This window comes from Vulpes vulpes, chromosome 9, assembly GCF_048418805.1.
Source record: "Vulpes vulpes isolate BD-2025 chromosome 9, VulVul3, whole genome shotgun sequence".
NCBI lineage: Eukaryota > Metazoa > Chordata > Mammalia > Carnivora > Canidae > Vulpes > Vulpes vulpes.
Window position 1 is genome coordinate 3,161,690 of NC_132788.1, and position 27,810 is coordinate 3,189,499.

Consider the following 27,810-nt stretch of genomic DNA (forward strand, 5'->3'; position numbering starts at 1 on the left):
GTGGCTAAAGAAGGATTATAATTTTCATCATTTCCCAGCTTAAAGTCCTGAGCTTCAGCTACCTCTCCATGTCAGGCACGTGGAATGCCCCATTTCTACTGATTGTGCTCTGATAATGAACTCCCTCCTGGTGCTTTCTTCGTTCAAATGGTACCAGATTGAGTTTACGGTCATGTCCAGAGATGTCACCAAGCAGATTTACCGAGCTTTTGTTTTCAAGCACATTTTGAAAATGGGATTTCTCTTGTTATTATAAAACATCTTCCACAGAAAATAATATATCCTACCTGCAGGGAGACAATTGCCAGGTCTTATTTGTGGGTTCATTATCGCCTACTGAAATTCTGTATTCTCTTTCACTTTCTAATTAGCTAGTGACTCATTATTCTCAGTTTCTCATTCCCTTTCCATCCCCCAAGTAAAACAACACCCTCCATTTCCTCACATTCCCTTCCCCACCCACTCCACAGCAGCACCGGCTGCTCACAGCACAGCACCCTCTGCCCAACATAAACACTGGTGGTCTGTGCCGGGCTGGAATCTGCAATATTCAGAGCTGCACTGCAGTGAGAAAAAACCCAAGTCTTCCTTCTTGCAGCCCAGTCTGACCAAGGAGGTACAGGTGACCATTCCCAAGCACCTGGAGCTTGGAGACTTACCAGTCGTAATGAAGATAGCTGGTATTCTGCTTACTTGCCTGTGCCAGACCCTGGGCTGAAATGCCTCACATACATAATCTATTTAATCACTGTAACTGTCCCGTGAGATAGGTCCTATTTGATCCCCACTTTCTAGCGGGGTGGGCTGTGGCAAAGAGGTTATGAAGCAACTGAACCACGATCACACTGCCAGAAAATGGCAGAGCAGGATCAGAACTCAGTTATGATTTCAAAGCTCACCCTTCATGGTATACCAACAGCCTCTGTGGCCCTTCGTTCTAGCTGTTGAAGTCTGCACTTCGTTTCTGGAGTATATCCTGAATGCCACAGACTCTCTTTATTCTGCTTTACGTGACTACAAAGCACAGATCTTGTCTTCAGGTGCAATAGTTGTAACTGTCACAACTTTCAAAGTGAGAGGACAAATCAAGCCAAGGATTCTAGATTTGGGCAGTCTTTATACTTTGCTGTTGGAAAATCACTTTAACACTTAAGTATGTAAGAATATTACCTGGGGTTACAGTTAGCTGAAAGCAATGGAGCTTGTTTGGATCAGGAAAATGCACCTTACATGTACCTGCAAAAGAAACAGCACATCAGGAAAGTCTGACAGCTAGCAGCAGCCCTTACGTGGAGGCTAACCTTGAAATACACATGGAGCTGAAGGTGCTACAGGAGTCTAGAGATTCCTCCTTGCTCTTGGTTTGACAATAATTGTGCCACTGTGCTTAAACTGCAAATCTGTAATTTTGCCAGTTTTTTATTTGTTAATTCTAAATTGAGATGGTTTCTTTCATCCCTTAAATAGTCACTATTAAGATCTTTCCATTAACTTTAAGAATTATGCTACTTTACTTTGAAAAGAGAAAACTACATCTCAAGGAGATTAATACATGTGGGTAAGGCTAACTAAACATGGTAAAACCAGGAGAACCCAGGCCAAACTTCTGAGCTCTTCACCCACTACCATACTTATCCATACCCACCACAGTCAACAGAAGTTCAAAATAAGGGTGCCCATGAAGTTAACTCACGCCCAGAGTTTACCATGGCATTTAAGAAAGAGGGTCAGGTGGAAGGGGAAGCCTTCACAACCCAACTGGTAGCTCAGCTAGCTTTGTTGGTGAAATGATGCTCTGCTCAGATGGCAACACCCTATGCCCACTGTACCACACCAGAAGGGTCTGGTAAATCAGGACAAGGAGTTCTCACTCGGAGAAGAGCTAATGGCTAGTGGTACAGAGAAGGAAAGGTGGCTACACCCTACATCTGCTTCCTTCAAAACAATGATACTGAAGAATGGTAAATACACAAGGAATAAATATGCACTAAATCGGGAAAGAATATATATAGAAATTGTCCATGTTTTATAAATTCAGAAAATATGCTAAACTCCTTGGGTTACCTACTGCCTTTCAGTCCCACTGGAAAGATTTGCCTAGTTTTACAATGGTATGAAATTTCATAAAAAATCAGGATGATTCAAATTTAGACTTAGAAATGGCCGTTAGAGATCATCTAGTTCAGTGTCCTCAAACACGAGATAACACAAAGGTGCAGAGAGGTTCAGCGACCAGCCCAGGATCACACAGGTTATCAACAGAAGATTTTGTTCTCAAATTATAGACTAATTCATGACTCTTCATACATCATGTCTCATTTCCTTACTTCATGAACATGCCAGGTGTGATGCATAAAAGCCACGGGATTTCTTTTCTTTTTTTTTTTTTTTTTTTTTTACCAATCCCTCAGAAAATCATTGTAGAGTAAAAGGTAACAATCTAGAAGAGCAAGAAGGGGTCTTAGCAACTACATTGTCACATCACTTATTTTACAATTAATGAAGCTGGGAGCCATGGAGTTCAAGACTTTTACCCAAACCACACACGTGAACTGTATTTGGAATAATCAGAATGGGTTTCATTTTTCCTAATCTTGACTTGAAATGATAAGTGCTATCTTTCAGTAAGATATATGCAACAGAAACATAGCACAAGGGCTTGGGAACTGTCTCACTGATTAGCTGAAGTTGGCAGCATTCCTTTGTTTTCATTCTTTCTCCTTTGTTTCAATGAAGGGATAGATAGAGAAATCTGCCTCTCTAGAATAGTTTGGCCCACCAATAATAAAGAAGTTATCAAGGTAGTAACAAACAACTACTGAAAAGAACTAAACATTTTAAAGCTCAAAAAAGTCTAATAACAATAACAAGTTAAAAGTCAGGTTTTCGCTTTACTTCAAAGCTTTTCCTCGGCCTGCACGCATGGGCTAACATCTTACATCTTGTATTTCCATCTACCTGAAAGATGTATTTTTTGCCAACAGAGAAACTTCTACAAACCTGCATGTACAGAGCTCCAAACTAGTCCTGAATGATTACTAAGCAGCACTCTGCTACATGGCAAATTATCTTGTTTTTCTTAGTTAATACTTTAGAGAAGTTATTAAACAGATACTAAAGATTTATTCTTTGGTGGCTTCTCGTTTCCTCTTTAGAGTAATGAATTGTGTACTTTTGGGAAGCATGGCCTACTGGTATGAATTAATTTAGACTTCTCCCACTCTGATGCCCAGAGGGTGGGGAGAAAGTAAGAAGAGACAGATAGTATGTAGTCTTCTTAATCAGATATCTTAGCCATCAAGGCTAGGGAGATGCCTTTTTCAAAACTAAAGTGTTTAGTCAAAATCCTGGTTTGAGGGATGTGTGGGTAGCTCAGCGGTTAAGCATTCACCTTCGGCTCACGGCATGATCCCAGAGTCCTAGGATCAAGTTCCACATCCGGCTCCCTACGGGGCGCCTTCCTCTCTCTCTGTGTCTCTCATTAATAAATAAATAAAATCTTTAAAAAAAAAAGATTTTAAAATCCTGGTTTGAGAGTCAATTACACAGTTTAATTGTTTTCACTTTTTTTTTTTTGTTTAAGTAGGCTTCCTGCCCAACATGGGGCTTGAACTCACAGCCCTAAGTAAGCTCACAAGTATGTGCTCCACCGACTGAGCCAGCCAGGCGCACCCCCAAAGTTTGTTTTTAAACCAAAATTTTAGATAAAGTTAAAACTATCTTCTATGAGCTAAAAACTAACAATTTCTGTAAGAGTCACATTTAAGGACAAAGTGAACCATGTGTAAGTGGCACGTTTTTGTGGTGTTTGATTAAATATAAGCGTGTGTGTGTGTACCCACCCTTTAAGAGAATCCCAAGACAATTCCTTCTAGTTCTGACTAGAAGAAAACTGAGATCAAGCAATTCAGGGATTTTTAAGAGCCACACTAAGGAACCTATTTTATACCACAAGCCACCACACCCACAGATAAATACCATACATTAAAAATACTTTTTCAAGAAACTATGTGTACTTACCCTTTCAAATGATTTCACAACCACTTAAGGGTCACACCCACTATCATCCTTCTAACTTTAGCTGGTGGCAGGAACAGGCCATCGCTTATCTGTGTTAGGTGGACCAGAGACCAAGCTCTCTAGAGCATTCACTCAGACCAGGAGACTCACGTATAAAATATTTCACTCACACTGACAAACATCCTCAGCCTCAAAATTATTTTTAACCAAGTATGATGATAAAAGAAAAAAAAAAAGAACCTTTGACACATCACATAAATTAACTGCCTGGTAGGTGAGCTTGAGGACTGCACGGTGGGTCTATGTGTCTGAGTGGGAAGGACGAAAGAAGGTGAGGACACCTAGTAAACTAAGGGCAGTGTGGTCACCCCAGCTCATGCATGGAGATACATTACAGGCAAGCGCTTTCCAGACCAAAAAGTAGTACTGTCCCTCATGAAAACAGGACCATCTGTCACTGATTTATAGGTCTTTTCCCTCAAAAAAGATGCAGGACAGAACATTGTGGAAGAGATACAAAACCCAACCAAATCATCTCTGTCACAGCAAGGAGAGAGGAAGCACCTTCACGCTACAATCAGAGATGGTAAATATCTAGTTCTTACCGGAGATTCGACAAAATTCTGTTACCTGTTTGCACAAAATTAAAACTTACTCCCAACACATATGAAAAACAGGCTTTCGGCTATGCAAGGTTTTTTTTTTTTTTTTTTTTTAATGCAAGGTTTTTAAAACATAAAAAAAGCTTCTCCATGCAATTACTTTGCAGCGCTTACTGTCTGGGTGGGGATGCTATACTTACACGGTAAATTAGCTTCAAGCTCCGCAACCTCTGTGGAAACAAAAAGACTGCTGTTAGTATCAGTCAAGTCTCTACGTAAAACCACCAGCTCTAACCTGGCAACTTCTCCCAGAACGCTGAAGTAACTAAAACCTACACTTGTCTAATGTTTAGACTTCAAGCCATGGAATTGTTTTCAATATAAAAAGAGACTTGCAGGATGCCAGCAAATATAGTCACAGGCCCCTGAAAATGTACTTAGCATAAATGAAAATCATTTAAAATTCACATAGAAATCCCCCACAGGTAAACAGTCACTGAAGTATTTTTGAAAGTCTTGTTCTCCCACATAGCAGAAGTACTGCTCCTGGGATCTGATTTATATACGCACCTTGTGTCTCTTCCAGTTCTTTCAGACCCGTATTCCTGTGTGGCTCGTCCAGCGTGTGCTTGAACTTTTCCAGTGAGAAAAAACTTTGCCTCCTGCTGGGGGCCCCAGGCTCTGCTCTTAACCCACTATCTGTAAACACCTGCCCAAGGAAGGGGGGCTTGGAGCCCTGGTCTTTGTATCATCACTCACTGTCTAAACCCAGCATCCCTCTGTCAAGACAAGGTTGCAAACCCCCCCACTACAGCTATTAAGAGCTGAGGTCTGGGGGTACCCAGAAATAAGTGGGCAGGCAAGTTGTCAGACATAACAGAACATGCTCTGGGGTTCTAGGGGCACAAGGACTCCACCCCCAGCTGTGGAGACTAGAGGAAGGAGATCTATGGGCCAGGCTTTAAAGTGTAAGTAGGATGATGTCCAGCAGCAGCAGAAATAAAGCATTCCTAGAAGCTGTTAGTGACGTGCAAAAACACAGAACACAGACAAGCACAGACCCAGAAGGCATGCAGTGCAATCAGAGCAATGGGTACAAAACAGAGCAACAGGAAACATGGCAGAAAAACAAGGCCAGGATCTCAGAGGGCTCTGGGCGAATGGGTTAGAATTCTAATCTTGAATCCGCAGCAACAGAGAGCAGAGGGACATTTCTGAACAAAAGTTTCCACACTCTCTTCAAGAAGACAACTTTAGAAAGGGCAAAGCAGAGGTCAGGTGACCTGTGAGGTGGGCACTCCGTGAGGCAGCAAGGGCCTAGCAAAGGCAGGGAGAGTTGGAGTGACCTAGCACACAGAGGACAAGCGGGTCTGCCGGCTATGTGGGGCGGGAGGGTCGGAGACGGCAGGGGGCTGTCATGCTGGGGCAGTCCTGGGAGGAGGAAGTCCTGGGTGCACGGCCAGGGCCCAGGAGTCCCTGAGGTGATGCCACCAGTCTGAGACTGACAGAAGGGAGACTGGTGAAAAGAACGAAGCTCGGCAGACAGTAGAGGACAAAGGCTAGAGGGTCCCTCACGACAAAAGGTAAAAAAGGAGGAGATACACGGGGAACACTGTGATTCAGGGGACAGACTGGTCCAAGGGAAATGAGTCCCCAGTCAAGGCCATCGGATGTGGATCTGATGCTGCCAAGCGCACTGGAAACAGGAAGGCAGGTGGCAAGACGGAAACCAGATTACAGAAAGTACGAAGTAAATGGGGAGTCAGAATACAGAAGCCGTGGATACGACAATTCCTTCATGTCAAGTACGGAACGGCGGACAGGGGAGGGGAAGGCAGAGGCCGTGACACGGCACAGCTGAACACGGAGTGCGCTGGTGGGAAGACTGGCAGATGGCTCCATTCTGAGGCCAAGGGTTTGAGAGACCCAGGGCCTTTAAGACAGCTGCTCGAGAATCTGGGTACAGACAGGTGACCCACTGAATGTGTTCGCTCTGGGGTCCAGGTATTTAGAAAGGGCACTCAGAGAAGTCATTCGTATTAATCACCTTAAAATAAGTGTCACCTATGTAATTAAACTGTATGTTTTTAAACTGCATTTACATATTTTATTACACTATTACTTAGCTTGTTGGTGAGAACTTAGAAGAAACTGTTCTTGGGGGCCCTTGTTTTGAGAGACAGATGTCAGAATGGACTTTGCCTGGTGAGCCTGTCCTGCCTACAATTGTGAGAATTCTGGTAGTCCAGCTTTAAAAAACCCAGTAAAATAAAAAAACAGGCCCAGAAGATTTGAGGAGGAAGGGGCCACAAAACAGAAGCAAAATGTTTGAGAAGACCATCTAGTGCCACGGGACGGCAAAGAGCAAGGTCAGGACACAGGAGGACGGCAAGGCACTGACCAGGGGCGTGGTGGTGACCGAGCAACAGAACCAGACCCCTGCAGCACAGGGATGGGACATGGGGAAAAGAGGCTTATGGCCGGAGGAAGCCTTACTATAGGACAGGGAATCTCTGCCCTAGCTGCACATCAATCACCCAGGGAGTTTTCTGCTGGTTTTCCCACCATCCCCCAACCTTATTAAAAACAGGTTTGGTAAGGTACAATTTACTATAAAATAGACCCACTTTTAGCATATGATTCATTAATTTTTAGTAAAACTTGGAGTTGTGCACTCATCACCAGAATCTAGTACCTGCTAAGCTTTTAAAACTCCTAGTCCTGGGTGGCCTGGGTGGCTCAGCGGTTTAGCCCCACCTTCAGCCCAGAGCGTGATCCTGGGTCTCCAGGATCGAGTCCCACGTCAGGCTCCCTGCATGGAGCTTGCTTTTCTCTCTGCCTGTGTCTCTGCCTTTCTCTCTCTCTGTCTCTCATGAATAAATAAAATCTTTAAAAATAAATAAATAAAAATAAAAAATAAAATGAATTAAAACAAAACAAAACAAAAAACCCAACTAGTCCTGTGCAGACCCACTACACCGAAAGTTTTACATAGGGCCTACGCCTCTGAATTTTTTACTCTCCCCAGGTATCAGTAGCAACTGAATATTTGGCCATGCTAAAATACCCACACACAGCTATTTATATAGATGGATTTAATAACTTCACATTGTATTCTAGAACTAAACTCCAAAGGTGTGAGTTACGATTGCATTTCCAGGTTCAGTGTTACTCAGTCAAGGAAAGCGGACAAGGGCCAGGAGAGCCCCACCATAGTCAGCGCCTCTGCAGGCTTCTGGTCCAAGAGCAGGCAAGAAATACAATCCTGGGAGCACAAGAATTTCAATAAAGATACTCAACATTTTAGTTCAGTCCAGTGCAGAAGATATAATAAGCCACATATTTTAATGGAGTTGTCACAAATGACACACAGTTTCTCTACATGTCAAATGATGGTGAATAAGAATTCATTAATATCAGCGGATATTGCCTTAGAATCTATAATCTATGTACAAGAAGACTCTGACCAAAGAAACAAGCAAATTGCTTCATATGCTTGACAGGCTTCTTTGCAAATCAGCAGTCCTTCCCTGTATCACCTCACTGCCTGCAAGACACAACCCCTACCTGTAAAATAGAGAGAAATTCAGATATTTTTAGCCTGCTAAAGTCTCACCCATTCCAAGATGCTAACACCTCTACCCCTTACTGGCCCAGCCTTTCTAGGGGGCACCTTTCACAATTCCGTGGCTGCACAACTTCCTTCTGAGAAATTAGACTCTCTTCCTTTCTAACTAAAGAGCAAACCACAGAGCCCACTTGAAGCATGACTGCACTGAAATATCAGATTACAAAATCCACTGATGACCACAGTGGCCCCCACATGGCACATCTTCACCTCTTTCTGCCAAAGGCTGCTCACAACACAGTGCTCTTGCTGTTTCTACACTGCCTGCCACTCAAATCTGCACACTCTTCATGGTAGGGTAGCACAGTCTAACTCAGCCCTGCAACCCGAGTACCTGGCCCTGGGCTTAGCACACACAGGGTACTCAGGAAATGCTTGACAAATTAAGTACATGCGCCAGCAAGCTGGCAGTGCTCCTGCTATGCATGTCCTGAGACGTGAGAAGCCTTTCTCTCTGTATAGTATGGGACTGATGTAGTCCACAGTAGCCATTAAAGTGTGTTCCCTGGCAAAGTTCCTATGTTAGAAGCCCTAACCCTGCTCCCCCTCCCATTTGATATCCAGAGGTGGGGCCTTTGAGAAGTGATTATAGTTAGTTGAAGTCATGAGGGTGGGGCCTTCACAATGTGATTAGTGCCCTTCCTTATAAGAAGAGATGCCAGATGCCTGCGAGCTGGTAAGAGGTCCTTGCCAGGAACTGAATCTGCTGATGCCCTGATCTTGGACTCCCCAGCCTTCTGAACATGAAAAATAAATGTGTGTTGCTCAAGCCATCCAGTCTATAGTATTTGTTTATGACAACCTGAGCTAAGACAAAGAGCCTATCACAGACACAGATGGTTCTTGGCAAGAGCCAGCTCCAAGCCCCATTAGGCAGGGCAGCTACTTCCCAGAAGACTTGTACCTCCTTCCACCTGAACCACTACCTCTTAGATTCCTTTGACTCTAACTTTCTCTCTCAGCTTTCCGCCTGTCTTTATGCACTGAGCATCCCTTCTGCACTCTCGGCTTCCATGTACAGCGCTCTTATCCGGGATACACTTGAACTAAGGGCATCAGCCCCTCCACAGAGACAGCACTGTCAGAGCTGAGGCCTGAAGATCCCACAGAGCCTCATATCAGCCCTTCCACTCAGGCGAGGGGCCTTTTAGCAGCACACTGCTAAGTGCAGGCCCAGAGCACTCATGGTCCCCTCCACACTGTGAGGGAGCAAGGCTGTAACCCTGAAAGCCAGCATAGCTGCTACAGCAGAGACTGTTATCAATAGGGTTGGAACCCAAGGCTTCATGCCACCCCCACTTTCAAAAGGAGCTGACAAGGTCAGCTTGAAACCCTGTCTGCCTTCCACAATCCTCCCTGCCCCACTGGGCTACTGGGTACACCTAAGTGGGGCCACCAAGTCTCCTGGGCAGCTTCACTGGTATTTAACCTTTCAACAAAGCATTTTTAAAGGTTAACCTTGGGTCCAGCTGCCTTAACTCCATTTTAGCAGGACTCTTCCTCTCCAGGCCACTGCTCCAGCTTTTAATTTTATTATTTTAAAAGATTTTATGTTTATGTCTAAACCCAACATGGGGCTTGAGCTCACGACCCAGGGATCAGGAGTCACATGCTCTACTAAGTCAGTGAGGGGCCCCTCAAGTTTTTAAAATACATATAGCAATGCTGCTAAGTGCTCTGAATACTCTGCCCACATGGCAAGCCAAGCCCTGAGCCCACCCCCAGAGTCCTCGGCAGGACCTGGCATGGAGAAAGCAGCTCTGGAGAACAATAAATAGTTCTCTTTCCCCCACTCTTCCAGGAACTGCACTGGAATGGGGCCCTTCCTAGCCCAACCCGTGACCGAACTGCTCGTGTGGACACAGCAGCTCCCCTGAGGAGGCACCTGGACCCAGGACACTGGGTATGAAGCACACGTGTGTGGGCAACCAGGCCTCTCTGCTCCAGGCCTGGAGCATGGAGAGCCACAGAGCCCAGCCCCAGAACACCAGGAACCACCTGGGGTGCAGGGGCTGGTATTGGTAAAGGTACACACAGACTCATTCCCTCTTATTCCTGATTCCAGAACCAACCCCGAACGCAGCTCGATCAAGTCTCCACATTTAAAGAAGACTAACAGGTGAAAGGTTGCTCCTGCCAGTGAGCCTGGAGCTCCTTGGGGTCTTCAGGGGTCACTAACAGTAGGCTGGCACACAGCAGGGACTAAAATGTCTGTTGAACGAAAAGATGAAGGAACAAGGAGACACACACACTCCCATTATACTACCATGCTATGCTGCTTCTAGCCAGGACCCTGCTAGGCTTTTTTGTGGTAGGTGGGGAGCACAATCAGACTTAGAACTTGATAGACTCAGTGGCCCCACAAAGGTCCACCAGGAACTCCGCACCATCTGCCTGTGGCTAAAAATACCTGTGATAGCTCCCCAGTGAGGCCCAGCCATGCCCAGATCTGACTCCCCACAGTGGCCCCAGCTCCTAGGATGGTTCTATACCCTCCAGGGGCTGCTGCTACAAGCATCTCTCCAGTTCCAGGCTGGAGGACATCCTGGAGTTACCTGAGGGGTGCAAATGAAAATCTGGTGTGACCAAGGTGCCAGCACAGTAGAGGCCTCCCCTGGCCAGCTGCTCCAAGGCAGGCTATGGTTTTTCCAAGGAGAGTGGACTCCAGCCTTCCAGAGGAAGAAAAGGAACAGGAGCTACAGCTCTGCACCACTACTGGCCCTCACCACGAGCACCAACTGTCCCTGCCAACCTTCAATCGCCCTCACCCAACAGTTCAATCCTATAGCCATTGCACCAAGCTGGATCCCACACCTTTGGGCTATGGGATATACAGCCCTCCTGTCCCACCCCACCCCAACAGGGCTTTCAGCAGATAGCCTTCAGCTCTGTCTTTCCAGGGGCTGTGGGCTGCACAGACCCCCTCACCCCAGGCCCCTCGCCCCTCTCAGGGCAGCCCCTGTGAAAAATGATCCACGCAGAGCAGGAAAACCTGACCATCTCACCTGACTGGGGGCTGCTCTGAAGGCTACACCTGCCCTGAGCAGAGGCTGTCCGGGGCTTTCCCCGGAGCTCAATTTCTTGCTCTGTCTGCTCTGGAGTCCTTCATCTCCCTCCAATGATCTCAGTCCCAGGAACCCTCCTTTATAACTATCCCAACGCCAAAGCCCCTACTCCTAGGACTCCAGCGATGGCACCGAATCCCTAGGCACATGAAACTACTCTTCTACAACCTAATGATCCTCAAGAGTCACATTCCCACATGAGCCAAAGCCACAGTGCAGGATGATGGTCCTGACTATAGCAATCTGGAATTCAACATTTTCTCAGAGTCCCCACAGGGGGCTTCCCCTAGAAAGGACTTCACCATAATCACCCCTCAAGTGCCCCACAAGGCCACAGACTCCTGGACTCCACACACCACGTCCACCATCAGAAATCCCCAGAATGAAGACCTCCCCCAAGCAAAGGAGTGCTGTAGGTGCAGGCCAGGAGATCATGGACCATCCGAGCATCCTTCATTATGCATCTGTTTTCACAGCTCCCTCTCTCAGGTCAGGCCCACTCTTGCTCTCTAGGCCCACTCTTGCTCTCTACCCACCCTCCACCACATACCCAAACTGCTCACCACTCAGCCAGGCCAGCCGGGTCCAACAGCCTCCTGAGGCAGGAGGGAGTAGGCCACATGAGGTGCGTGTTACACTGAGCCCTGCTGCCCACAACCACCCCCAGAAACCTGATAATCACCAGTGCCTTGGAGGATGGAAACAGATGACCCCAGGAGGTGGTTGTGTACCTCTCTCTGATGAGAGAGCCAAAGGACCTTAGCAAGGCCCTGTAGACCCAGCCAAAGACACGTGTCCAAGGAACCGGGTTGGAGTCTAGCTCTGTGAGCCTCCATGGGCTCCTCTGGGCTGCATCTGGCCCAAGAGCCATTTAAGAGCTGCCAAGTGATCCCCTGAGCATGTGGAAGGTGTGCAGGAGCCCTTGCGCCTTCCTGAGTGCTCTTTCCAGTGGACCTGCACTTCCGTTCTGCTCATTCAGTTTTTGCTTATTGGGTCTGGTCCCCCAAGAGCCTGCCCCACCCCAGAATGTGGGTCTGGCTGTGCTGCTACAATAAAGTTGTAATTTGGGTAGTTTCTTAACGTCTCTGGGTCTCAGTCCCTCAGCTGCAGAATAAAGCACCCACCTGGCAAGGCTTAGCCAAAAGCAAACAAGAACTGCCCCATGAAGTGTCCAACAGAGGGCCTGGTCTCAAGTGCTCCATGTGTAAGAGCTGCTATTAACTAGGACAAGGGTACGGTGAAGAGGATGAGACAGTCCACTTGCTGCTTCCCAGCTGTTCCTCCTCAGCCAGCACCTGAGCCTTCCTCGCTGTAACTCCCAGGCACTAAAACACCCTCCTCCACTTAAGGACTGCGTCAACACATCAAACCCCTTCCCTGGCTTGCTTGGCTCCTGGCTTCCTCCACAGAAAGAACCCTTGAGCGAGCACCTGGGAAAGACACTCAAGTCCTATCAGGCTCATCCGAGTGAGGAGCTGCAGCCCATGTCCCACACTCGGACCCCTGCAGTGCCATCACAAATTCTGAACTCAATCTAGCATAGTGGGTAATGTCAACACATAGGAAATAATTCTTACTCCATCGTTAGCCAATCATCCATTGATCTGGATAAACCAGAGCCAAGGCCAGATTCAGAAACAGGGAAAGAATAAGGAAGAGCGCACTGCTGAAGACTCTCTGACCCTGAGACCTTCCTGGTCCCACTCCTGCCAAGCTCAGTGGTGCTGCCTTTCTGAGAAGGACAAGCAGTGCATACACCCGCCCCAGTTCTCCTGCCGTTAGGACTGTGTCAGGATGTACAAGTGCCAGCAAGCTCATGGTGAATACCAGATATGACACAAACACAGGTGGTCCTAACCAACTGTGTAGCCCTTCTTTGCTTCCTAGCTCCTATACACTTAAGAAGTGTAAACACACACCTTTATAAAGTAAAAAGTGCTGCAACTTCTAAGCTCCTTAAGGCAGGAACTGTTTCTTCCTCGTCTGCTGTAGTCCCCATGACCCCAGGAAACTGCCTCTGCGCCCGACAGTTGTAGGCTTGATCAATGAATGAACGCCAGAATTCCATACAAATGCATGCATATGCACACACACCCACACACACTATATAAACCCTCCTGCAAAGACTGCAGCTCCAGGACACTCTGTTATCAATTCTGTGAAGGGAACTAGTTTTGTACAAGGCTCTCCTCAGGCTGTGACTTGAATAAAGTACAGAAGGATCCTAAGAGATTACTGAATTCCACTCCCTCCCTTCACAGACTAGAAACCAGTGCTGAGGTGTCGGGAGAGGGACTCTGGAACTCCTTGTGACCAAGCACGAGAATGGAAGACCCTCCCTCCTACGCCCCCCAGTCAGATGCTGATAGCACTGGGAGCAGTCTCGGGCGTGCGGGCTGTCAGTACCATAATCCTCCCACCAGCACCCTGGCAGCCCCTACAGAGCATATTCCAAGTGTGCCAGACACACCGTTTTCTTGTTGTGAGTATTCCCACAGTACAAAGCCCTTGTAAGTGATAAGTTATTATATTTTAAAATATCTTCAAGTAAGTATTTCTACTCAGCAACTGGCTGCTTCATATCCCCAAAGAGCCTCCGATCAGACTTCATCTTGTTACAGGAGAGAAAACAGCTCACGTGGATGGCATTACCTTTAACAAGCAGCCTATCTCTCACAGACACCCTCCGAGTGGAGTCGGAGGCTGTGGCTGACGTCCGGGACCCTTTGAGACCGTCCTCCCGCTTCAGCTTGCTTGCCAGCGTCAGCATCACTGCTACCTTTACCCTGAAAGAGACCAAAAGCAGAGTCACGGACACGTCTCTGGACAATGACCGGAAACTGAAAACAGCGATAAAAGGTGCTTAACTTTTTCCTACAATTTAGTTACAGAAAAATTCAGCATATAAGGTACATTCATAAGACTGGGTTCTTTATAATTAATTTGGGAAATCTCTATGCCATCCTCCGTAAGTCTAATTTTTTAAAGTACGAAAATTTTAAAAAGGGAGAGCCGTGCATTTAACATTCACTGCGCACCAGGCCTTAGGACACGGTGGTGACAAAGCCCCGGCGGTCTAGGGAAGCTCACGGTCTGGGGTTCCACATCGGGTCACCACTGTCCGCCGGCCAAGTGTGCCCCTCTCTGCTGCAGGCACCACGATCCTGTGTGTGTGTGTGTGTGTGTGTGTGTGTGTGTGTGTGTGGCCCCTGCGCCTAGCCCATCGCAGACTGAGGGCAGCATCAGCCCTGGTGAGGAGGGACCAACACAATGCTTTCCTTTCCTTCTTCCTTTAACAAAGGTGTGGCTGGAACCTTAAGAAGCATCTTTGCAGTTATTTATGCTGTGTCTTATTCACATTTTTTAGGCAATATCAACATCGATACTAAGTTATAATTAATGCCCCACGCTAGACTCTCTTCACTGGCTGCTTCCAACCCATCTGTGTTTCAGGCACCCCCGAAACTCACTGGGAAGGACAATAAAGACCAAAACACACAAAAAAAAAACTGGTCACCAACCCAATATTTCCATAATTTCATTGTTGCTTTCATATTGTTTCCTTTCAATACTACTCTGATTATTTTCCAAAGAAAACGATTTAAAACTTCCAAATGAAAAACTTGACCCAAACACAAAACTTTTAGTTTGAGGGCAATGTCCTGAAAGCCAAAATAAGAATACCCTTCCCCATTGGTACTTTTGACCATTTTTAACCCGGTTCCTCACATAGCTTCTCACACCATCTTCTTCTGTGTATCTCCCCCTTCTCCAAAGACTGTCAGATTTTATTTTCTATTATTTGTGCCATTAAAAAAACAAAAACAAATTGAATATGATCTTCTCATTATATATGACCCACACACAAGCTTAATCCCTTTAAGAATCACAGTCTAAATGCTTCAAAAGATGGTTCTATTACACATTAGCATTCACAAGCTCCTAAAATTTCAAACGTCGAAGAACGTTCCCCCCTCCAGCTCCCAATTCCCACTTTTTCTTTTTTTCTTTCTTTTTTTTTTTAATTTACTGATGTAGATCCTGTGATGATGGGGGTCCAGGAACTGGCTTGTCTGAGGCCACTCAGCTGCGAGAAGCAGTCACCACAGAAACATCAGTTTCCCTCCTGGAGATGACGTGAACATTTTCATCTTGAGTGTGGCGAGGATTTCAGGAGTATACATACTCATCAAAACTAATCTAACTGCATACTTTGGATATATACAGTTTCATGGACCTCAGTCATACCTCAGTAAAGTTGACACCAATATGAAAACCAACCAACACTAGTGTCTTCATTGCCACTTGACCATGCCATCTCCCCAGGCCTACACAGCGGCCTGGACCGTAACCAGCACACATCTCAGTGTTACCCAGGTAGGGAGGCATCGGTGCGGTAACCTCACGAGGCCGGGCCTGGGGGTGGGAATACGGTCAAACACCCACAGGGGCTCCAGCCTGCAACTACCAGAGACAGCAGCACCATCCAGAGCCAGGCTCTCTTGCTCAGCCCCTACCTGGGCCCCCACCTGGAATGATCTTGTCAGGAATCCCTTAAACAGATCTGGATCACAAACCAGTGTCTGCTGCTGCAGCCAAGTCCACCGCCACACACCCAGGCTTGCGCACATCAGTCCTGCCACGTGGTGAGGCTGCCTAGACATGGACCAAGACATGCATCCTTCACAAAGTCCAATTGTTTTTTATCCTCTAACTGACTTTGGCAATACAAATAGGGCAAAAAATAAAACAAAAGCCCAGCACGAGCAAAGAGAGTTCTGTAGGTAGTACCCTAGGAAAGTCATAACAAAGAGCCGCACGGAGAAGCGAGTGCCAGGGCACATGCCTGGTGGCCACCCAGCTCCCTGCGGGCCTGTGCTGAAGGAGCCACTCAGAGAGTGCTGGCAAGACCTGGTAACAAAGGCTCACACCAAGACACTCCTCTGTGTCACTGCAAGCTGAGGATTCTGGGGTTTTTGGGTGTTGGGTGGGTGGGGTTGGGGGTGGAGGGAGCCAGAACCCCAAGCAGACTCCCTGCTGAGCACGCAGCCCAAGACCCTGGGAGCATGACCTGAGTGGAAACCCGGAATCACTCAACCCACCGAGCCACCCAGAAGCCCTGCTGCTTATTCTTTTATGACCCTACCCCACACTGAAGTCTTCTCTGCGGGAGAATATGCCCCGTACTCAACTCCACTACCAGCCACATAGATTCCTGGCTTTGCAAAATCTTCAACAAGTTTGTGGCCCTTAATAAGTACTCGGGGGCACTGAGAACAAGGTATAAACCACAGTGACACTTGTGTCTTGCTGTCCGTCGAGGACAATACTAAAGTAACTTCCCCAGCGTTTGGAGAAATCTAAGCGTATGATGACCCCCCATCTGTCCTCCGTGTGTATCATGACTGCGGGCCCCTGTGGGGATAAACCTACAGGCCTAACGCGGAAACGATGCGGCGGCTGTTGACTCTCCAGAGAGATCCGAACAAGGAGGATTACTCAGGCCGCCAACAGGTCCGCCGCCCAACACCTGCGGTTGCTCCGGGATTCCCTTTTCCTTCTTTACTACGCCTCACCCGCGGAGACCAGGCTTTACCAGGGAGCTGCCCCTTTCCTGCAAACCACCCCGTGTTAGGGCGGCATTCCTGGGGACAGACCGGCTGCATCAGACAGCATGCTCAGTCTCTAAATCCCACAAGCCCCAATCGGCCAGTTTAAGTTCCTCCTCTGGGTGGGACCTCCTGCTTTCCGGCCGTCCAGAGAAGATTCCCAAGGGCGCGGGGCGCTGTTTGCTAGCCTCATCGTCAGGCGATGATATTTACTCGGCGACCTCAGGCCATGTCACCTGTGCAGGGATCCCAGGGGGGCCGGGGAGCACCCCGGCATCTGCAAGTCTCCCTGCTTAAAGGGTAGAATATGGAACTGCGGGTCACTAGGGGGCAACCACCGTCCCTACCCAAAGGGGCCCTTATAGGGACGCAAGTCCACTCAGCTCCCTCCTTTAGAAGGCGAGGCGGTGGGGGGGGGCCTAGAAACCTCCCTCACCGCCCGGGGAGTCGCCCCAGTTGGCTGCCCCACCCTTGGGGAGCCCGACCCGTGCGGGCATCACTAACCTGCCCCCTCCCGCATCACCTACGACCTGGGCCGCAGGTAAGTGTGGGGGGAGCTCCTCCAGCCGCCCGCGGGGCACCCCCCAGCCTGCTGATGGACCATGCGTCCCCCGCCACCCCCCGTCATCCCCAGGCACCACCTTGCCCGTTTCTGGAAGCTTCTGCTCAGCCTGACGGCTCCCAGGGCCCGCCTGCCCTCCTGGCGCTCCGCCCGCTTCCTAGTCGGTCCTGGGGCCGCGGCGGGCGCCCACCCGGACTCTCGGGCGGCTGGGCCCGGTCCTGCCCGCACCCAGGGCCGGAGGGGATGCGGGGGTGGGGGAGGGGAGGGATGCGGGGGTGGGGGAGGGGAGGGATGCGGGGGTGGGGGAGGGGGCTCATGTGACAAACGAGGAAACTGAGCCCGGGGCGGGCAGGGCCGCGCCCAGGATCCCACCCGCGGCCCCGCGGCCCCGCGGCCCCGCCGGGCTGGTGACCTTGGGCTCCGTTTCCCTGCGGCTCCCCCGCGAGCCAGGCCGTGAGCGCGGGCGGCGGGCGGCCCCCGGAGCCCCGCCGTGGGGCCCGGCCTGACGCGGCCCCGGCCCCGCCTGCCCGCCCGCCCTCGGGCCCGCCCGCCGCCGCTGCTCACCTGGGCTCCCCGAGACAGGCGAGGCGGGCCCGGCGCCCAACACCATGCCCGGCCCGCGGCGGCGGCGGCGGCGGCGGCGGCGGCGAGACGCGGCCCCTGTCGGCCGCACCGGCTCCGGGCGGCGGGACCGGAAGTGGCGGGGCGGGGACTCGGCCGCTCTCGCCCGCGGCGGCCGCGACAGCAGCGGGCGCTTTAAAAAAAAGATTCAAAGCCGCGGCGAACTTTATTGGGATCCTGACAAGCGGACAGCGGCGTGCGCCGGCCGGGGCGGGGCTCGGCGGGCCGCCCGGACCTCGCTCATTGGCAGAGGGCGCGGCCCGGGGCGGGCCCAAGTCTGGCCGCCCCTGCTGATTGGTGGGTAGAGGCCGGGGGCGGGGCCGCCCGGGTGGTTTTTTTTTTTTTTTTTCTGAGCCTGCGCACGCGCGTTTGGGGAGCTCGGAGCTGCGTTCGTACCTCCATTCATTTGCGGGGTGCACCTCGCCTGCGTATGCGGTTCTGCGGCGCTGGGCGCTGGAGGAGCAGCTGGGTCCGCGCTCCCCGCCGCGGTGGCTGGGGCGCCCGCCGTGTGCCCCGCACGGAGCCCCGGGTGCGGGCGACCCGGCGTCAGGGGTGGGGGCGGGGCGTGCAGCAGCCTCCGAGCTCCCGCAGGTGCGCTTGGGGCAGCCCGCGGGAGTGCCTGGACCCTTTCCTCCCCTTGTCTGCAAGGCTTTTTTTTTTTTTTTTTTTAAGATTTTTATTTATTTATTCATTTATTCAAGGCAGAGGGAGAAGCAGGCTCCATGCAGGGAGCCCGACGTGGGATTCGATTCGGGGTCTCCAGGGTCACGCCCTGGGCTGCGGGCGGTGCTAAACCGCTGAGCCCCCCGGGCTTCCCTGCGAGGCTTTTTATTCCTCTTTTGCCTCCTGCACATTTGCAAAGGGCTTTATCTATCTCTAGCTGGCAGAAGACAGATCCTTACGTCCTGTGGCACCTGGGTGGCTCAGTGGATGAGCATCTGCCTTTGGCTCAGGTCGTGATGCCTGGGGTCCTGGGAGCAGGGAGCCTGCTTCTCCCTCTGCCCGTGTCTCTGCCTTTCTCTGTGTGCCCCTCATGAATAAATAAATACATTCTTAAAAAAAAAAAAAAGATATCACGCCCATTGGTATCTCTGTAATTGGAATAGGCGCCGCGCTGGGGGACTGAATCAAGGAGGCTTCTGGAGGAATGGGCCCTCTGAAAGATGAGGCTCGCCACGTGGACCGGGAAGAAGGAGCCAAGGAATTAGAATTTTATTTCCAGAAGCTCCATTGAATGGTTTTAAAGAGGGGAGTGACTAAGTTTTCTTTCTAAAAGAAGCTTCTGGCTCTCATTGAGCTCGTGGGAGGGGAGCCAGGCAGGGAGTCAAGAAGACCAGTGAAGAACCAACCCATGGTATTCCTTCTGTTCTGGAACACTGCCCTCCTTCTCCGCCTGGCTAGCTCTTGTTTTCCTAAACTTAGACACCACTTGCTCAGAGAGGCCCCACAGTCTGGGAGGTGCAGGTGTCCCTCAGCGGCTTCACTGGTGTTGTATGCTTCCCCCTTCGTGGGGCTGGAGACTCCTGCCACTGCCTGTTTCCCTAAGTCCAGCTCCTGGGCTCCTCCTCTGCCATGGTCCCCATCCTTCTATCCCCTCCCCCTCCCCCAGGCTGTCACACAACAGGTGGCCAAAACCCATCAGCTTGATAAGTATGGCAGGCACTTGTTGCAGGAGTCCTGGCCAGAGAAGATAAGACCTTGGAGCAGGGCAGCAGGTGAAGGTGCAATTAGAAGGACTCGAAGGCTTGTCTCACTCACCAAGGGGCCACTCCGTGCAGGACGGGCTCCAGCGCCCAGTGCTCCACGTCCCACCATTGTGGTAAACGCAGCCACCTCTAGCTCCATGTCACCGGCTGCCTTGTGCCTTCACCTGATGCTTATTTCAGGCCTACTGGATTGTTAACTCCTGTACTCAGTTGTTAATCCCTTACGGTGCCTAATTTATGAATGGAATTTTATCCTAGGTATGTATGTGTATGAGAAAACAGTCTATGCGTCGTTTGGTAGAATCTGTGGTCTCGGGGGGGGGGTCTTGGAACATATCACCTGCAGATCAGGGGGGACTACTGTAACCCCGTTTCATAAATGCAGAAACCGAGGCACAGAAGCAGTCTGCCTGACATGGAAGGGCTGGGATTTGCCCCCAACCAGTGTACTACGCCCCTTAGCAGTGGGAAGGGTGTAAAGTTGACCTGCATGCTTCCTGAAGAAGCAACCTGTCATCATCCAGGGCTGCTTCAGAAATGGAATGTGTTCTAGCTTAAGCACAAGAGATGGAGAAGACTGGAGTGCTCACAGAAGCCGGGGAGGCCAGCTCTGGGGACCTGGGGGCAGCATGAGGATCTTGTCCTGTGCGGGCCTCTTGTTCCTAGTGGCTCCATCTGAGTCTTGGCCTCTGGAGGCTGGCCAGGTCCTCCCAGAGGCCTCCTTGGAGCTGAGGTCTGGCCTCAGACACACCTTTACAATCCAGGCCATGAAAGGGGCCACTCCTTCCTTCCAATCTCATGTTCTCTGGGAAGGCTGGCTGGGTTGGGATCACACAGCCACTGTGGAGGTGGGCAGAGGTTCAGCTGAGAGCCTCCCAGAGGGGAGCAGGTGCCAGAGGAAGACCAGGTAGACAATTCACCAGGTGTCCTTCGCACCCCCTGCACCCTTTGTCCGCCCTCTGTTTTCAGCTAGGCCTGCCTCTGGACATACAGGCTGCACGGCTATCCCAGAGGCTGTCCTGGCTTGCCCCGCGGCTCACCGACCTGGACGACACAGCGCTGGCAAGCCAGGAACCTGGGCACCCTTCAGCCTAGGGCAGCGTGCCAGCTGATTAACAACGCCTGTTGCAAGGGCCAGGGTGTGAGGCCTCCTGGGCAGGAGAAGGGCCCTCTGCTGGTAGAGCCCGGGAGGGGCAGCCTTCCCTAGCCGCCAGCTCCATGTTTCCTTCTCGCACTTGCTGTGGATGGAGCAGGGCTCTCCTGCAGCAGCGGTAGGTACCCCATCGGGGTAGACATTCCTGGCTCTGTGTTTCCGTGAGAGGTAAAATCTACAGCCTGAATGAGTTGACATGAGAGCCAGGCCCACAGGGTCCAGAGCTCTTGCTCTCCTGCCTTGTACTGTCCTGGCAAGACCTTCACAATGTTCCCAAGCCAGCCCCTTGCCTGGTTTGGGAAATAGCCCGGGAGATACTCGATATGGAGTAGATGTGGGCCGAAGGGTCTAGCTGAGCCCTTAGCTGATACCTGTTCCAACCTGTTCTGTGCTGTTCCAGGCTACTCCGAGGTGTGCATCCTGCCCTGCAGCCAGGCCTGGTTCCCCCAGGAGCAAAGTCCAGTACACTAGAGAGCAGGCCTTGACACACACAAGCCCTTTGTTCCTTTTTTTTTTTTTTAAAGATCTTATTTATTTATTCATGAGAGACATAGAGAGGCACAGACACAGGCAGAGGGAGAAGCCAGCTCCTCACAAGGAGCCCGACATGGGACCCGATCCCAGGACCCCAGGACTACACCCGGAACTCAAGGCAGATGCTCAACCACTGAGCCACCCAGGCGTCCCAGGCCCTTTGTTCCTATGGGTTTTCTGAAATCTATTCCAACAGGTCAAGAACTATATGATGAGCATCTATCAAGGGCGGAGAGCCTGAAAAGGACAGCGTAAAACTGTAAAGCCTGGTCCCCCAAAGCATGAGCTCCCCAGGGAACTACTAGTAGGTAAATACCACAGATGGGAGGGGGGAGGTGTCTAACCGATGCCTGAGGTTTGCTCTGCATGGAGGAGACCCGTCTGTCCCACTGGATTTTAGAGGCTAATGGGAAGAGAATGCTGGGGAGCAGCTCTGCTGACCATACCCCTTGCCTTGGAATCCAACTGGAGAGGCTGCAGAGGCTGACAACAAAACCCAAGGCCTTGCTGGTGCTTTCTGTTGCCTACGGTGGAGCCAGGGGTACTTAGAGACAGCTTCCATGTTTCTAAAAAGCTTTATTGGGGCTTTCAGGGTGAAAATGCCCTGGATCTAATCTGGAGAGGGGAAGTTGAGGCAGAGATGAGCTCAGACAGAGTGGCTAGACGTGATTATGGGGACCTGGGCGAGTTGTCTTAACCAAGACCCATGGGCAGCTTTGTTGACCCAATTCTGGGATCCTCCGTGGCATGAGGGAGGGGGCAGGCTCCATGCCCTTGGGCCAGATGGGACCTCTGATGATGATGATGATGATGATGATGATGATGATGATGTATCCAGACAGCAGACAATTAGAGTCTAAGTACTGTGACTTTAATTACATATCTGGTATAATTAACTTTTGACTGCTCTTATAACTAGCCCCCAGGGAAAACATCAGTTTCCTTTTATTCCTTCGAAATATAATAAAACGGGTCTGTGACAGCTGTCCTGGAAAGGGACTGAGACAGAGTGGTGTTTTAAATATTATAGGATTGAGATTTTCTTCATTCACCCTAAAGCAACACTGGGCACATTTTAACAGGGGTTGTGCATTGTGACTGGGATGGAGACTTTTTTTTTTAAGATTTTATTTATTTACTCTGAGAGATGTACAGAGAGAGAGAGAGAGACAGAGACACAGGCAGAGGGAGAAGCAGGCTCCCGGCAGGGAGCTCGATGCGGGACTCGATCCCAGGACCCCGGGGTCACGACCTAAGCTGAAGGCAGACGCTCAAGCACGAAGCCACCCAGGTGCCCCTGGAATGGAGACATTTGTAAAGGATCCCCTGGCCCCCCTGCTGCCCCTGCAGGCTGTGCTCATGTGATTCTTCCCGCCTCCAGGCTGCCCATGAGATCAGGCCCCAAAGCTGGCAAAGCTCGGAGTGAAGCTGACTTCCTCCAAAGCCTTTTGCTTATAATTTCTTGCTGAAATGTATGGAAATGGCCACCAGCCTATATCATTTCATATTCTTTTGTATTAGTCCCTTACCAAGGTTGATTCATATTTTCAGGTGTTTCTAGGCTGCTGATGCAAAGTGCTACCTTCTAAAGTTAGTTCTGGGGACGCCTGGGTGACTCGGTGCTTGAGCATCTGCCTTCAGCTCAGGGCGTGATCTCAGGGTCCCAGGATTGAGTTCTCCCTCTGCCCAGGTCTCTGCCTCTCTCTCTCTGTGTCATGAATAAATAAATAAAATATTTTAAAAAATAGTTACTTCTGGTAGAAGACTTCAATAGTAGGAATGTGTGCCTGCGTGCATGCATGGGTGTGGTGGGTGTGTGCCCATGGACGGTAGACTAAATAATAGCCTTGTCCTAGTTTCTGGAACCTATGAATGTGTTGCTTTACATGCAGATATGACCAAGGTGGGTGCCATCAGGTCAGGGCTCATCGTGGCCCATCCTCAGGGAGTCAGAATGCTGAACCCACCCTTGCAGTGAAGTCCTGCTGCCTTTGACTTAATATTTTGTAGCGTACCTCTAGTTTTCATTATTTTAGGTATCTGACCTTGTCCACTTCGGTGAGTGTTCCGGGCAAAACGCTACAGAACACTGTTTTCCCTCAAACATAATAGAAAGTGTTTACTTGTTAGAGTCTATATAAACACTCCAGTGGACAAGGCAGCAATAGGATCAGGAGCAAACTTACCACGTTCTGAGCATTTATGAGTCCAGGGTCGCACCCTGACTCTGCATCGCGGGCCGCAACTCCTAGGACCACATTGGAGTCACCCAAGGCAGTCTCATCTCCGTGTCGAGCCCTTCCCCTCATGGCCACTGCTCTCTCTGGCTGGAGACCGGAGTGAAGAGCTAACATTCTGGTGACGGTGACTCCTTTCCAAACCACCATAACTAAAACCCTATTCCAGAACTCTGGTGACAACAATGCTGCGACACCTAGGAGTGAAGAGAAGGAGCCACCATTCAGAGTGGACCTGGGCCGCTTCTGGCTCTGCTGGCATCAGAGGACCCAGCACAACCCCTTAGGAGGGTAATAAAAGTCCTACAAGGCTTACCTTTTTTTTTTTTTTTTTAGATTTTATTTATTTATTTGAGAGAGAGAGAGCGCAAGCAGGAGAGTGGCAGAGGCAGAGGGACAAGCAGACACCCCCAACCCTGAGCAGGGGCTCGTTCCAGCCCCGAACGTGGGGCTCCATCCCAGGACCCTGGGATCATGACCTGAGCTGAAGGCAGACGCTTCACCAACTGAGCACCAGGAGCCCCAAGACTTACCTTCCTTAGATGCAGAATTCCACTCTAGAGATGGGCCTGAGGAAGTAATTCCAAAACAGAAAAAGCCCTGGCACAAAATAGTCACTGTGCGTGTATGATAGAACCTGGAAGCGACCTCACACACTCGGTTAGGGAACTGGTAACTGACCCAGCGATGCAGCTTGATCATTATGCAGATTATGTAGAACCACGAACATACTGATTAAATGAAGCAAACAATGCTCAAATTGTAGAAACTGTAGAAATTCAATGCCTGTAATTCTAAAAAAGACAGATGGGCAGAGACAAATAGATGTTCATTTTGTAAATGAACAAAAATGAACATGATTGGGGATCCCTGGGTGGCGCAGCAGTTCGGCTCCTGCCTTTGGCCCAGGGCGCGATCCTGGAGACCCGGGATCGAATCCCACATCGGGCTCCCGGTGCATGGAGCCTGCTTCTCCCTCTGCCTATGTCTCTGCCTCTCTCTCTCTTTCTGGGACTATCATAAATAAATAATTAAAAAAAATGAACATGATTTTTGTGTCAAGGTCATAGGACTTTGAGTTTTCCTTTTTTTTTTTTAAGCTTTCATTTATTTCACTTATTGTCTTCACAGCAATACGAAGGTCTCCTTAAACACGATTAATCCTTCACTTGGAGCACAGGTCTCACCAACTAAGTGGCTTTAAGGCTGCTACTCATTATAGAAACAAATACAAAGAAGCATAACTTCTTAGCTAGACAGTTTTTTAAAAAGATTTTATTTATTTATTAATGAGACACACACACACACACAGAGAGAGAGAGAGAGAGAGAGAGAGAGAGAGGCAGAGACACAGGCAGAGGAGAAGCAGGCTCCATGCGGGGACCCTGATGTGGGACTCGATCCCGGGACTCCAAGATCATGCCCTGAGCCGAAGGCAGACATTCAACCGCTGAGCCACCCAGGTGTCCCTAGACAATATTTAAATAGCAGGTGATCCATACCATGCTTCCAAACCCTTTCTGAATTCCCAGAAGACACCGTCACTTTGAACCGAATGGTGACTGATGGAGATGATAGATTAGCTTTAGGTCAAGTCCATGTGGCGGTCAAACTGCCCCTCCATGTGCTATCGTACATTCAGGTCCACCTGATGGAATTCTGAACGTACTTTTTTTTTTTTCCGAAGCAGGCCCCACACCCAGCATAAAGCACAACTCGGGGCTTGAACTCACAACTCTGAGATCCTGAGAGCTGAGATCAAGAGTCGGACACCGGGGACCCCTGGGTGGCTCAGCAGTTGAGTGTCTGCCTTCGGCTCAGGTTGTGATCCCAGGGTCCTGGGATCAAGTCCCGCATCAGGGTCCCCACAGGGAGCCTGCTTCTCCCTCTGACTATATCTCTGTTTCTCTCTTTGTGTCTGTCATGAATGAATAAATAAAATCTTAAAAAAAAAAAAAAGTCAGACACTCAGCCGACTGAGCCACCCAGGTGCCCCACAATGTACATTTTCTACAGGAAATGTAGTCTGCTTCACGGCGGTCCCCAAACACACACTAAAGGGAAAAGCAGACAGTACCTCCATCGGAGAGGCTGGGGGCATGACCCTGGGGTCCCCTGGCGCAGATTACGACAAAAACTGGATGGAAGGGCCACAGACAGTAGGATGAAGACAGATCCAAAGATACCCACCTCGCCGGCTTACCTAGTATTATTCTGGAAGTCCTGGCTAACTCAATAAGGCAGGCACCAGAAATAGAATGGGATTATTAGAAAAGAGGAGGCAACATGACCATTACATAATGAGACAATGAGATCAGCTCCTGGGAACATCCAAGTGGAAACTGAAAACTAAAAGGGAATAAGGGAGATGAACTAACTATAAAGGACAAGAGCAGGGAGCCCAACACAGGGCCGGATCCCAGGACCCTGAGATCATGACCTCAGCCGAAGGCAGGCACTTCACAGACTAAGTCACTCAGGCGCCCCCACAGCATTCACTGTAATAGGCACATGTTATTCCTTCATAAGAATAATTCACAATCGTTCATCCAGTTACCTGTGGCTGGACATTTAGGTTGCTTTCGATTATTTGCTATTACAAACAGTGCTGCTACAGCAAACACTCTGGGAAAAGCCACCTGCGACCCAGGTGTGGAGTTTCTCCAAGGCCGACCCCCAGAAATAAAATTGCTGGCTGGTGAGTACCTCGTTTTCAACTCTGCTAACCTTGCTAAATTGGCCTTCCAGGCGTTCATACTACTTTGCATGCTCACAAGCTGTACCTGACGGTTTGCGTTTCCCTGTACCTCTTGGCACCGACAGACTCAGTGACTTTTGCCATGTGGTGGGAACAAAATGATCTTTCTTCTTGATTTTAATTTGCATGTCCCTGAATGGACAATTTGTGCTTTACCGCCCCGTCTATTGGCCATCCAGAGTTTTCCTTCTGGGAATGCCTGTTCATACCCTTTGCCCATTGTTCCTTTTTAAAAAATTTATTCATTTATTTTTATTTATTCACAATAGACATAGAGAGGGGCAGAGACACAGGCAGAGGGAGAAGCAGGCTCTATGCCGGGAGCCTGACGCGGGACTCGATCCCGGGACTCCAGGATCGCGCCCTGGGCCAAAGACAGGTGCTGAACTGCTGAGCCACCCAGGGATCCCCCTACCCGTTGTCCTTTTGAGCTGTCTTTTTCTTGTTGATTTGTGGAAGTTCTTTATACATTCTGAAACAAATCCTACGTCAGATATGCCAGATGTATCATAGAGGATGTGAAATCTCCTCTGGTCAGTGGCTTGGTAATACTTCGTTTGTGGTTTCTTCGCCATAGAGAAGTTTTAAATGTGGAGGCTGCCCAATCCACCAGTCTTTTCCTTTTTGAGCTTTTTCACTAAGAGCTCCTCTTCCCTGAGATCATACATGAAATTCTCCTATTTTTTGGTAATAGTTTTATTCTCAATATTTGAGTGTTTAATCCTTCCATTCATCTGGCATTTACTTTGGGGTATTGTGCTAGGTAGGAATCTAACTGCAATTTTTTTTTTAAATACAGAAAACCAGTTGTTCCAGTGGTATTGTACGGTGCTGTCCCTTCTTCCCCCTGCCGCCGCCCAGGTGTGATGTCATAGCAACCATATGTCAAGTTCCCAAATGTGCCTAGGCCTGCTTCTGGACTCTGTTCTGTTCCGATGAGCTACTTCTCTTTTCTTCCACCAACACATGCTTTTCTCATGATTGTCCCTCGCTAATAAATCTTGAACTCAGGTGGCACAAACCCCATTATTCCTATTTGCCCCAGAAATACCTCAGCTGTTCTAGGATCTCTACTCTTCCACAGAAATTTTAGAATTGGTTTCTCTAGTTCTTTTTTTTTCCGGATTTTTAGCAGATTTCAATTGAATGACATAGCAGATCTTGACTTAATTCAGAAAACAATTATATTCTCTTTAGAAAAATATTTTCTAGTCTGGGACAGATCCAGGTTATTAGGGGTCTAAGTCTTGACATAGATGGGGGGGCCTCTCTTTAAGAAAGATTATACTCAATTGTATAAAATTACTATTCAAAA

The 27,810-nt window shown here is 49.4% G+C and overlaps 1 protein-coding gene across 2 annotated transcripts in view; it reads right to left on the reverse strand.

Annotated features, from left to right (window-relative positions):
• Positions 1–18,220, reverse strand: part of UBE2F (ubiquitin conjugating enzyme E2 F (putative)) — a 56,336-nt gene extending 38,116 nt beyond the window's left edge. Inside the window, exons 1-4 of one of the 2 annotated variants that reach the window (XM_072719038.1) lie at positions 18,051–18,220; positions 13,968–14,101; positions 4,823–4,852; positions 1,171–1,236 (exon numbers count right to left, since the gene is read on the reverse strand). In XM_072719038.1, the coding sequence (XP_072575139.1) occupies positions 1,171–1,236; positions 4,823–4,852; positions 13,968–14,085 (214 nt within the window). In that variant the 5' untranslated portion in view covers positions 14,086–14,101; positions 18,051–18,220. Of the gene's footprint in view, positions 1–1,170; positions 1,237–4,822; positions 4,853–13,967; positions 14,102–17,565; positions 17,732–18,050 lie in introns of those variants that run through there. The other variant, XM_025984339.2, reaches the window with a different exon arrangement.
• Positions 18,221–27,810: the final 9,590 nt, after the last annotated feature.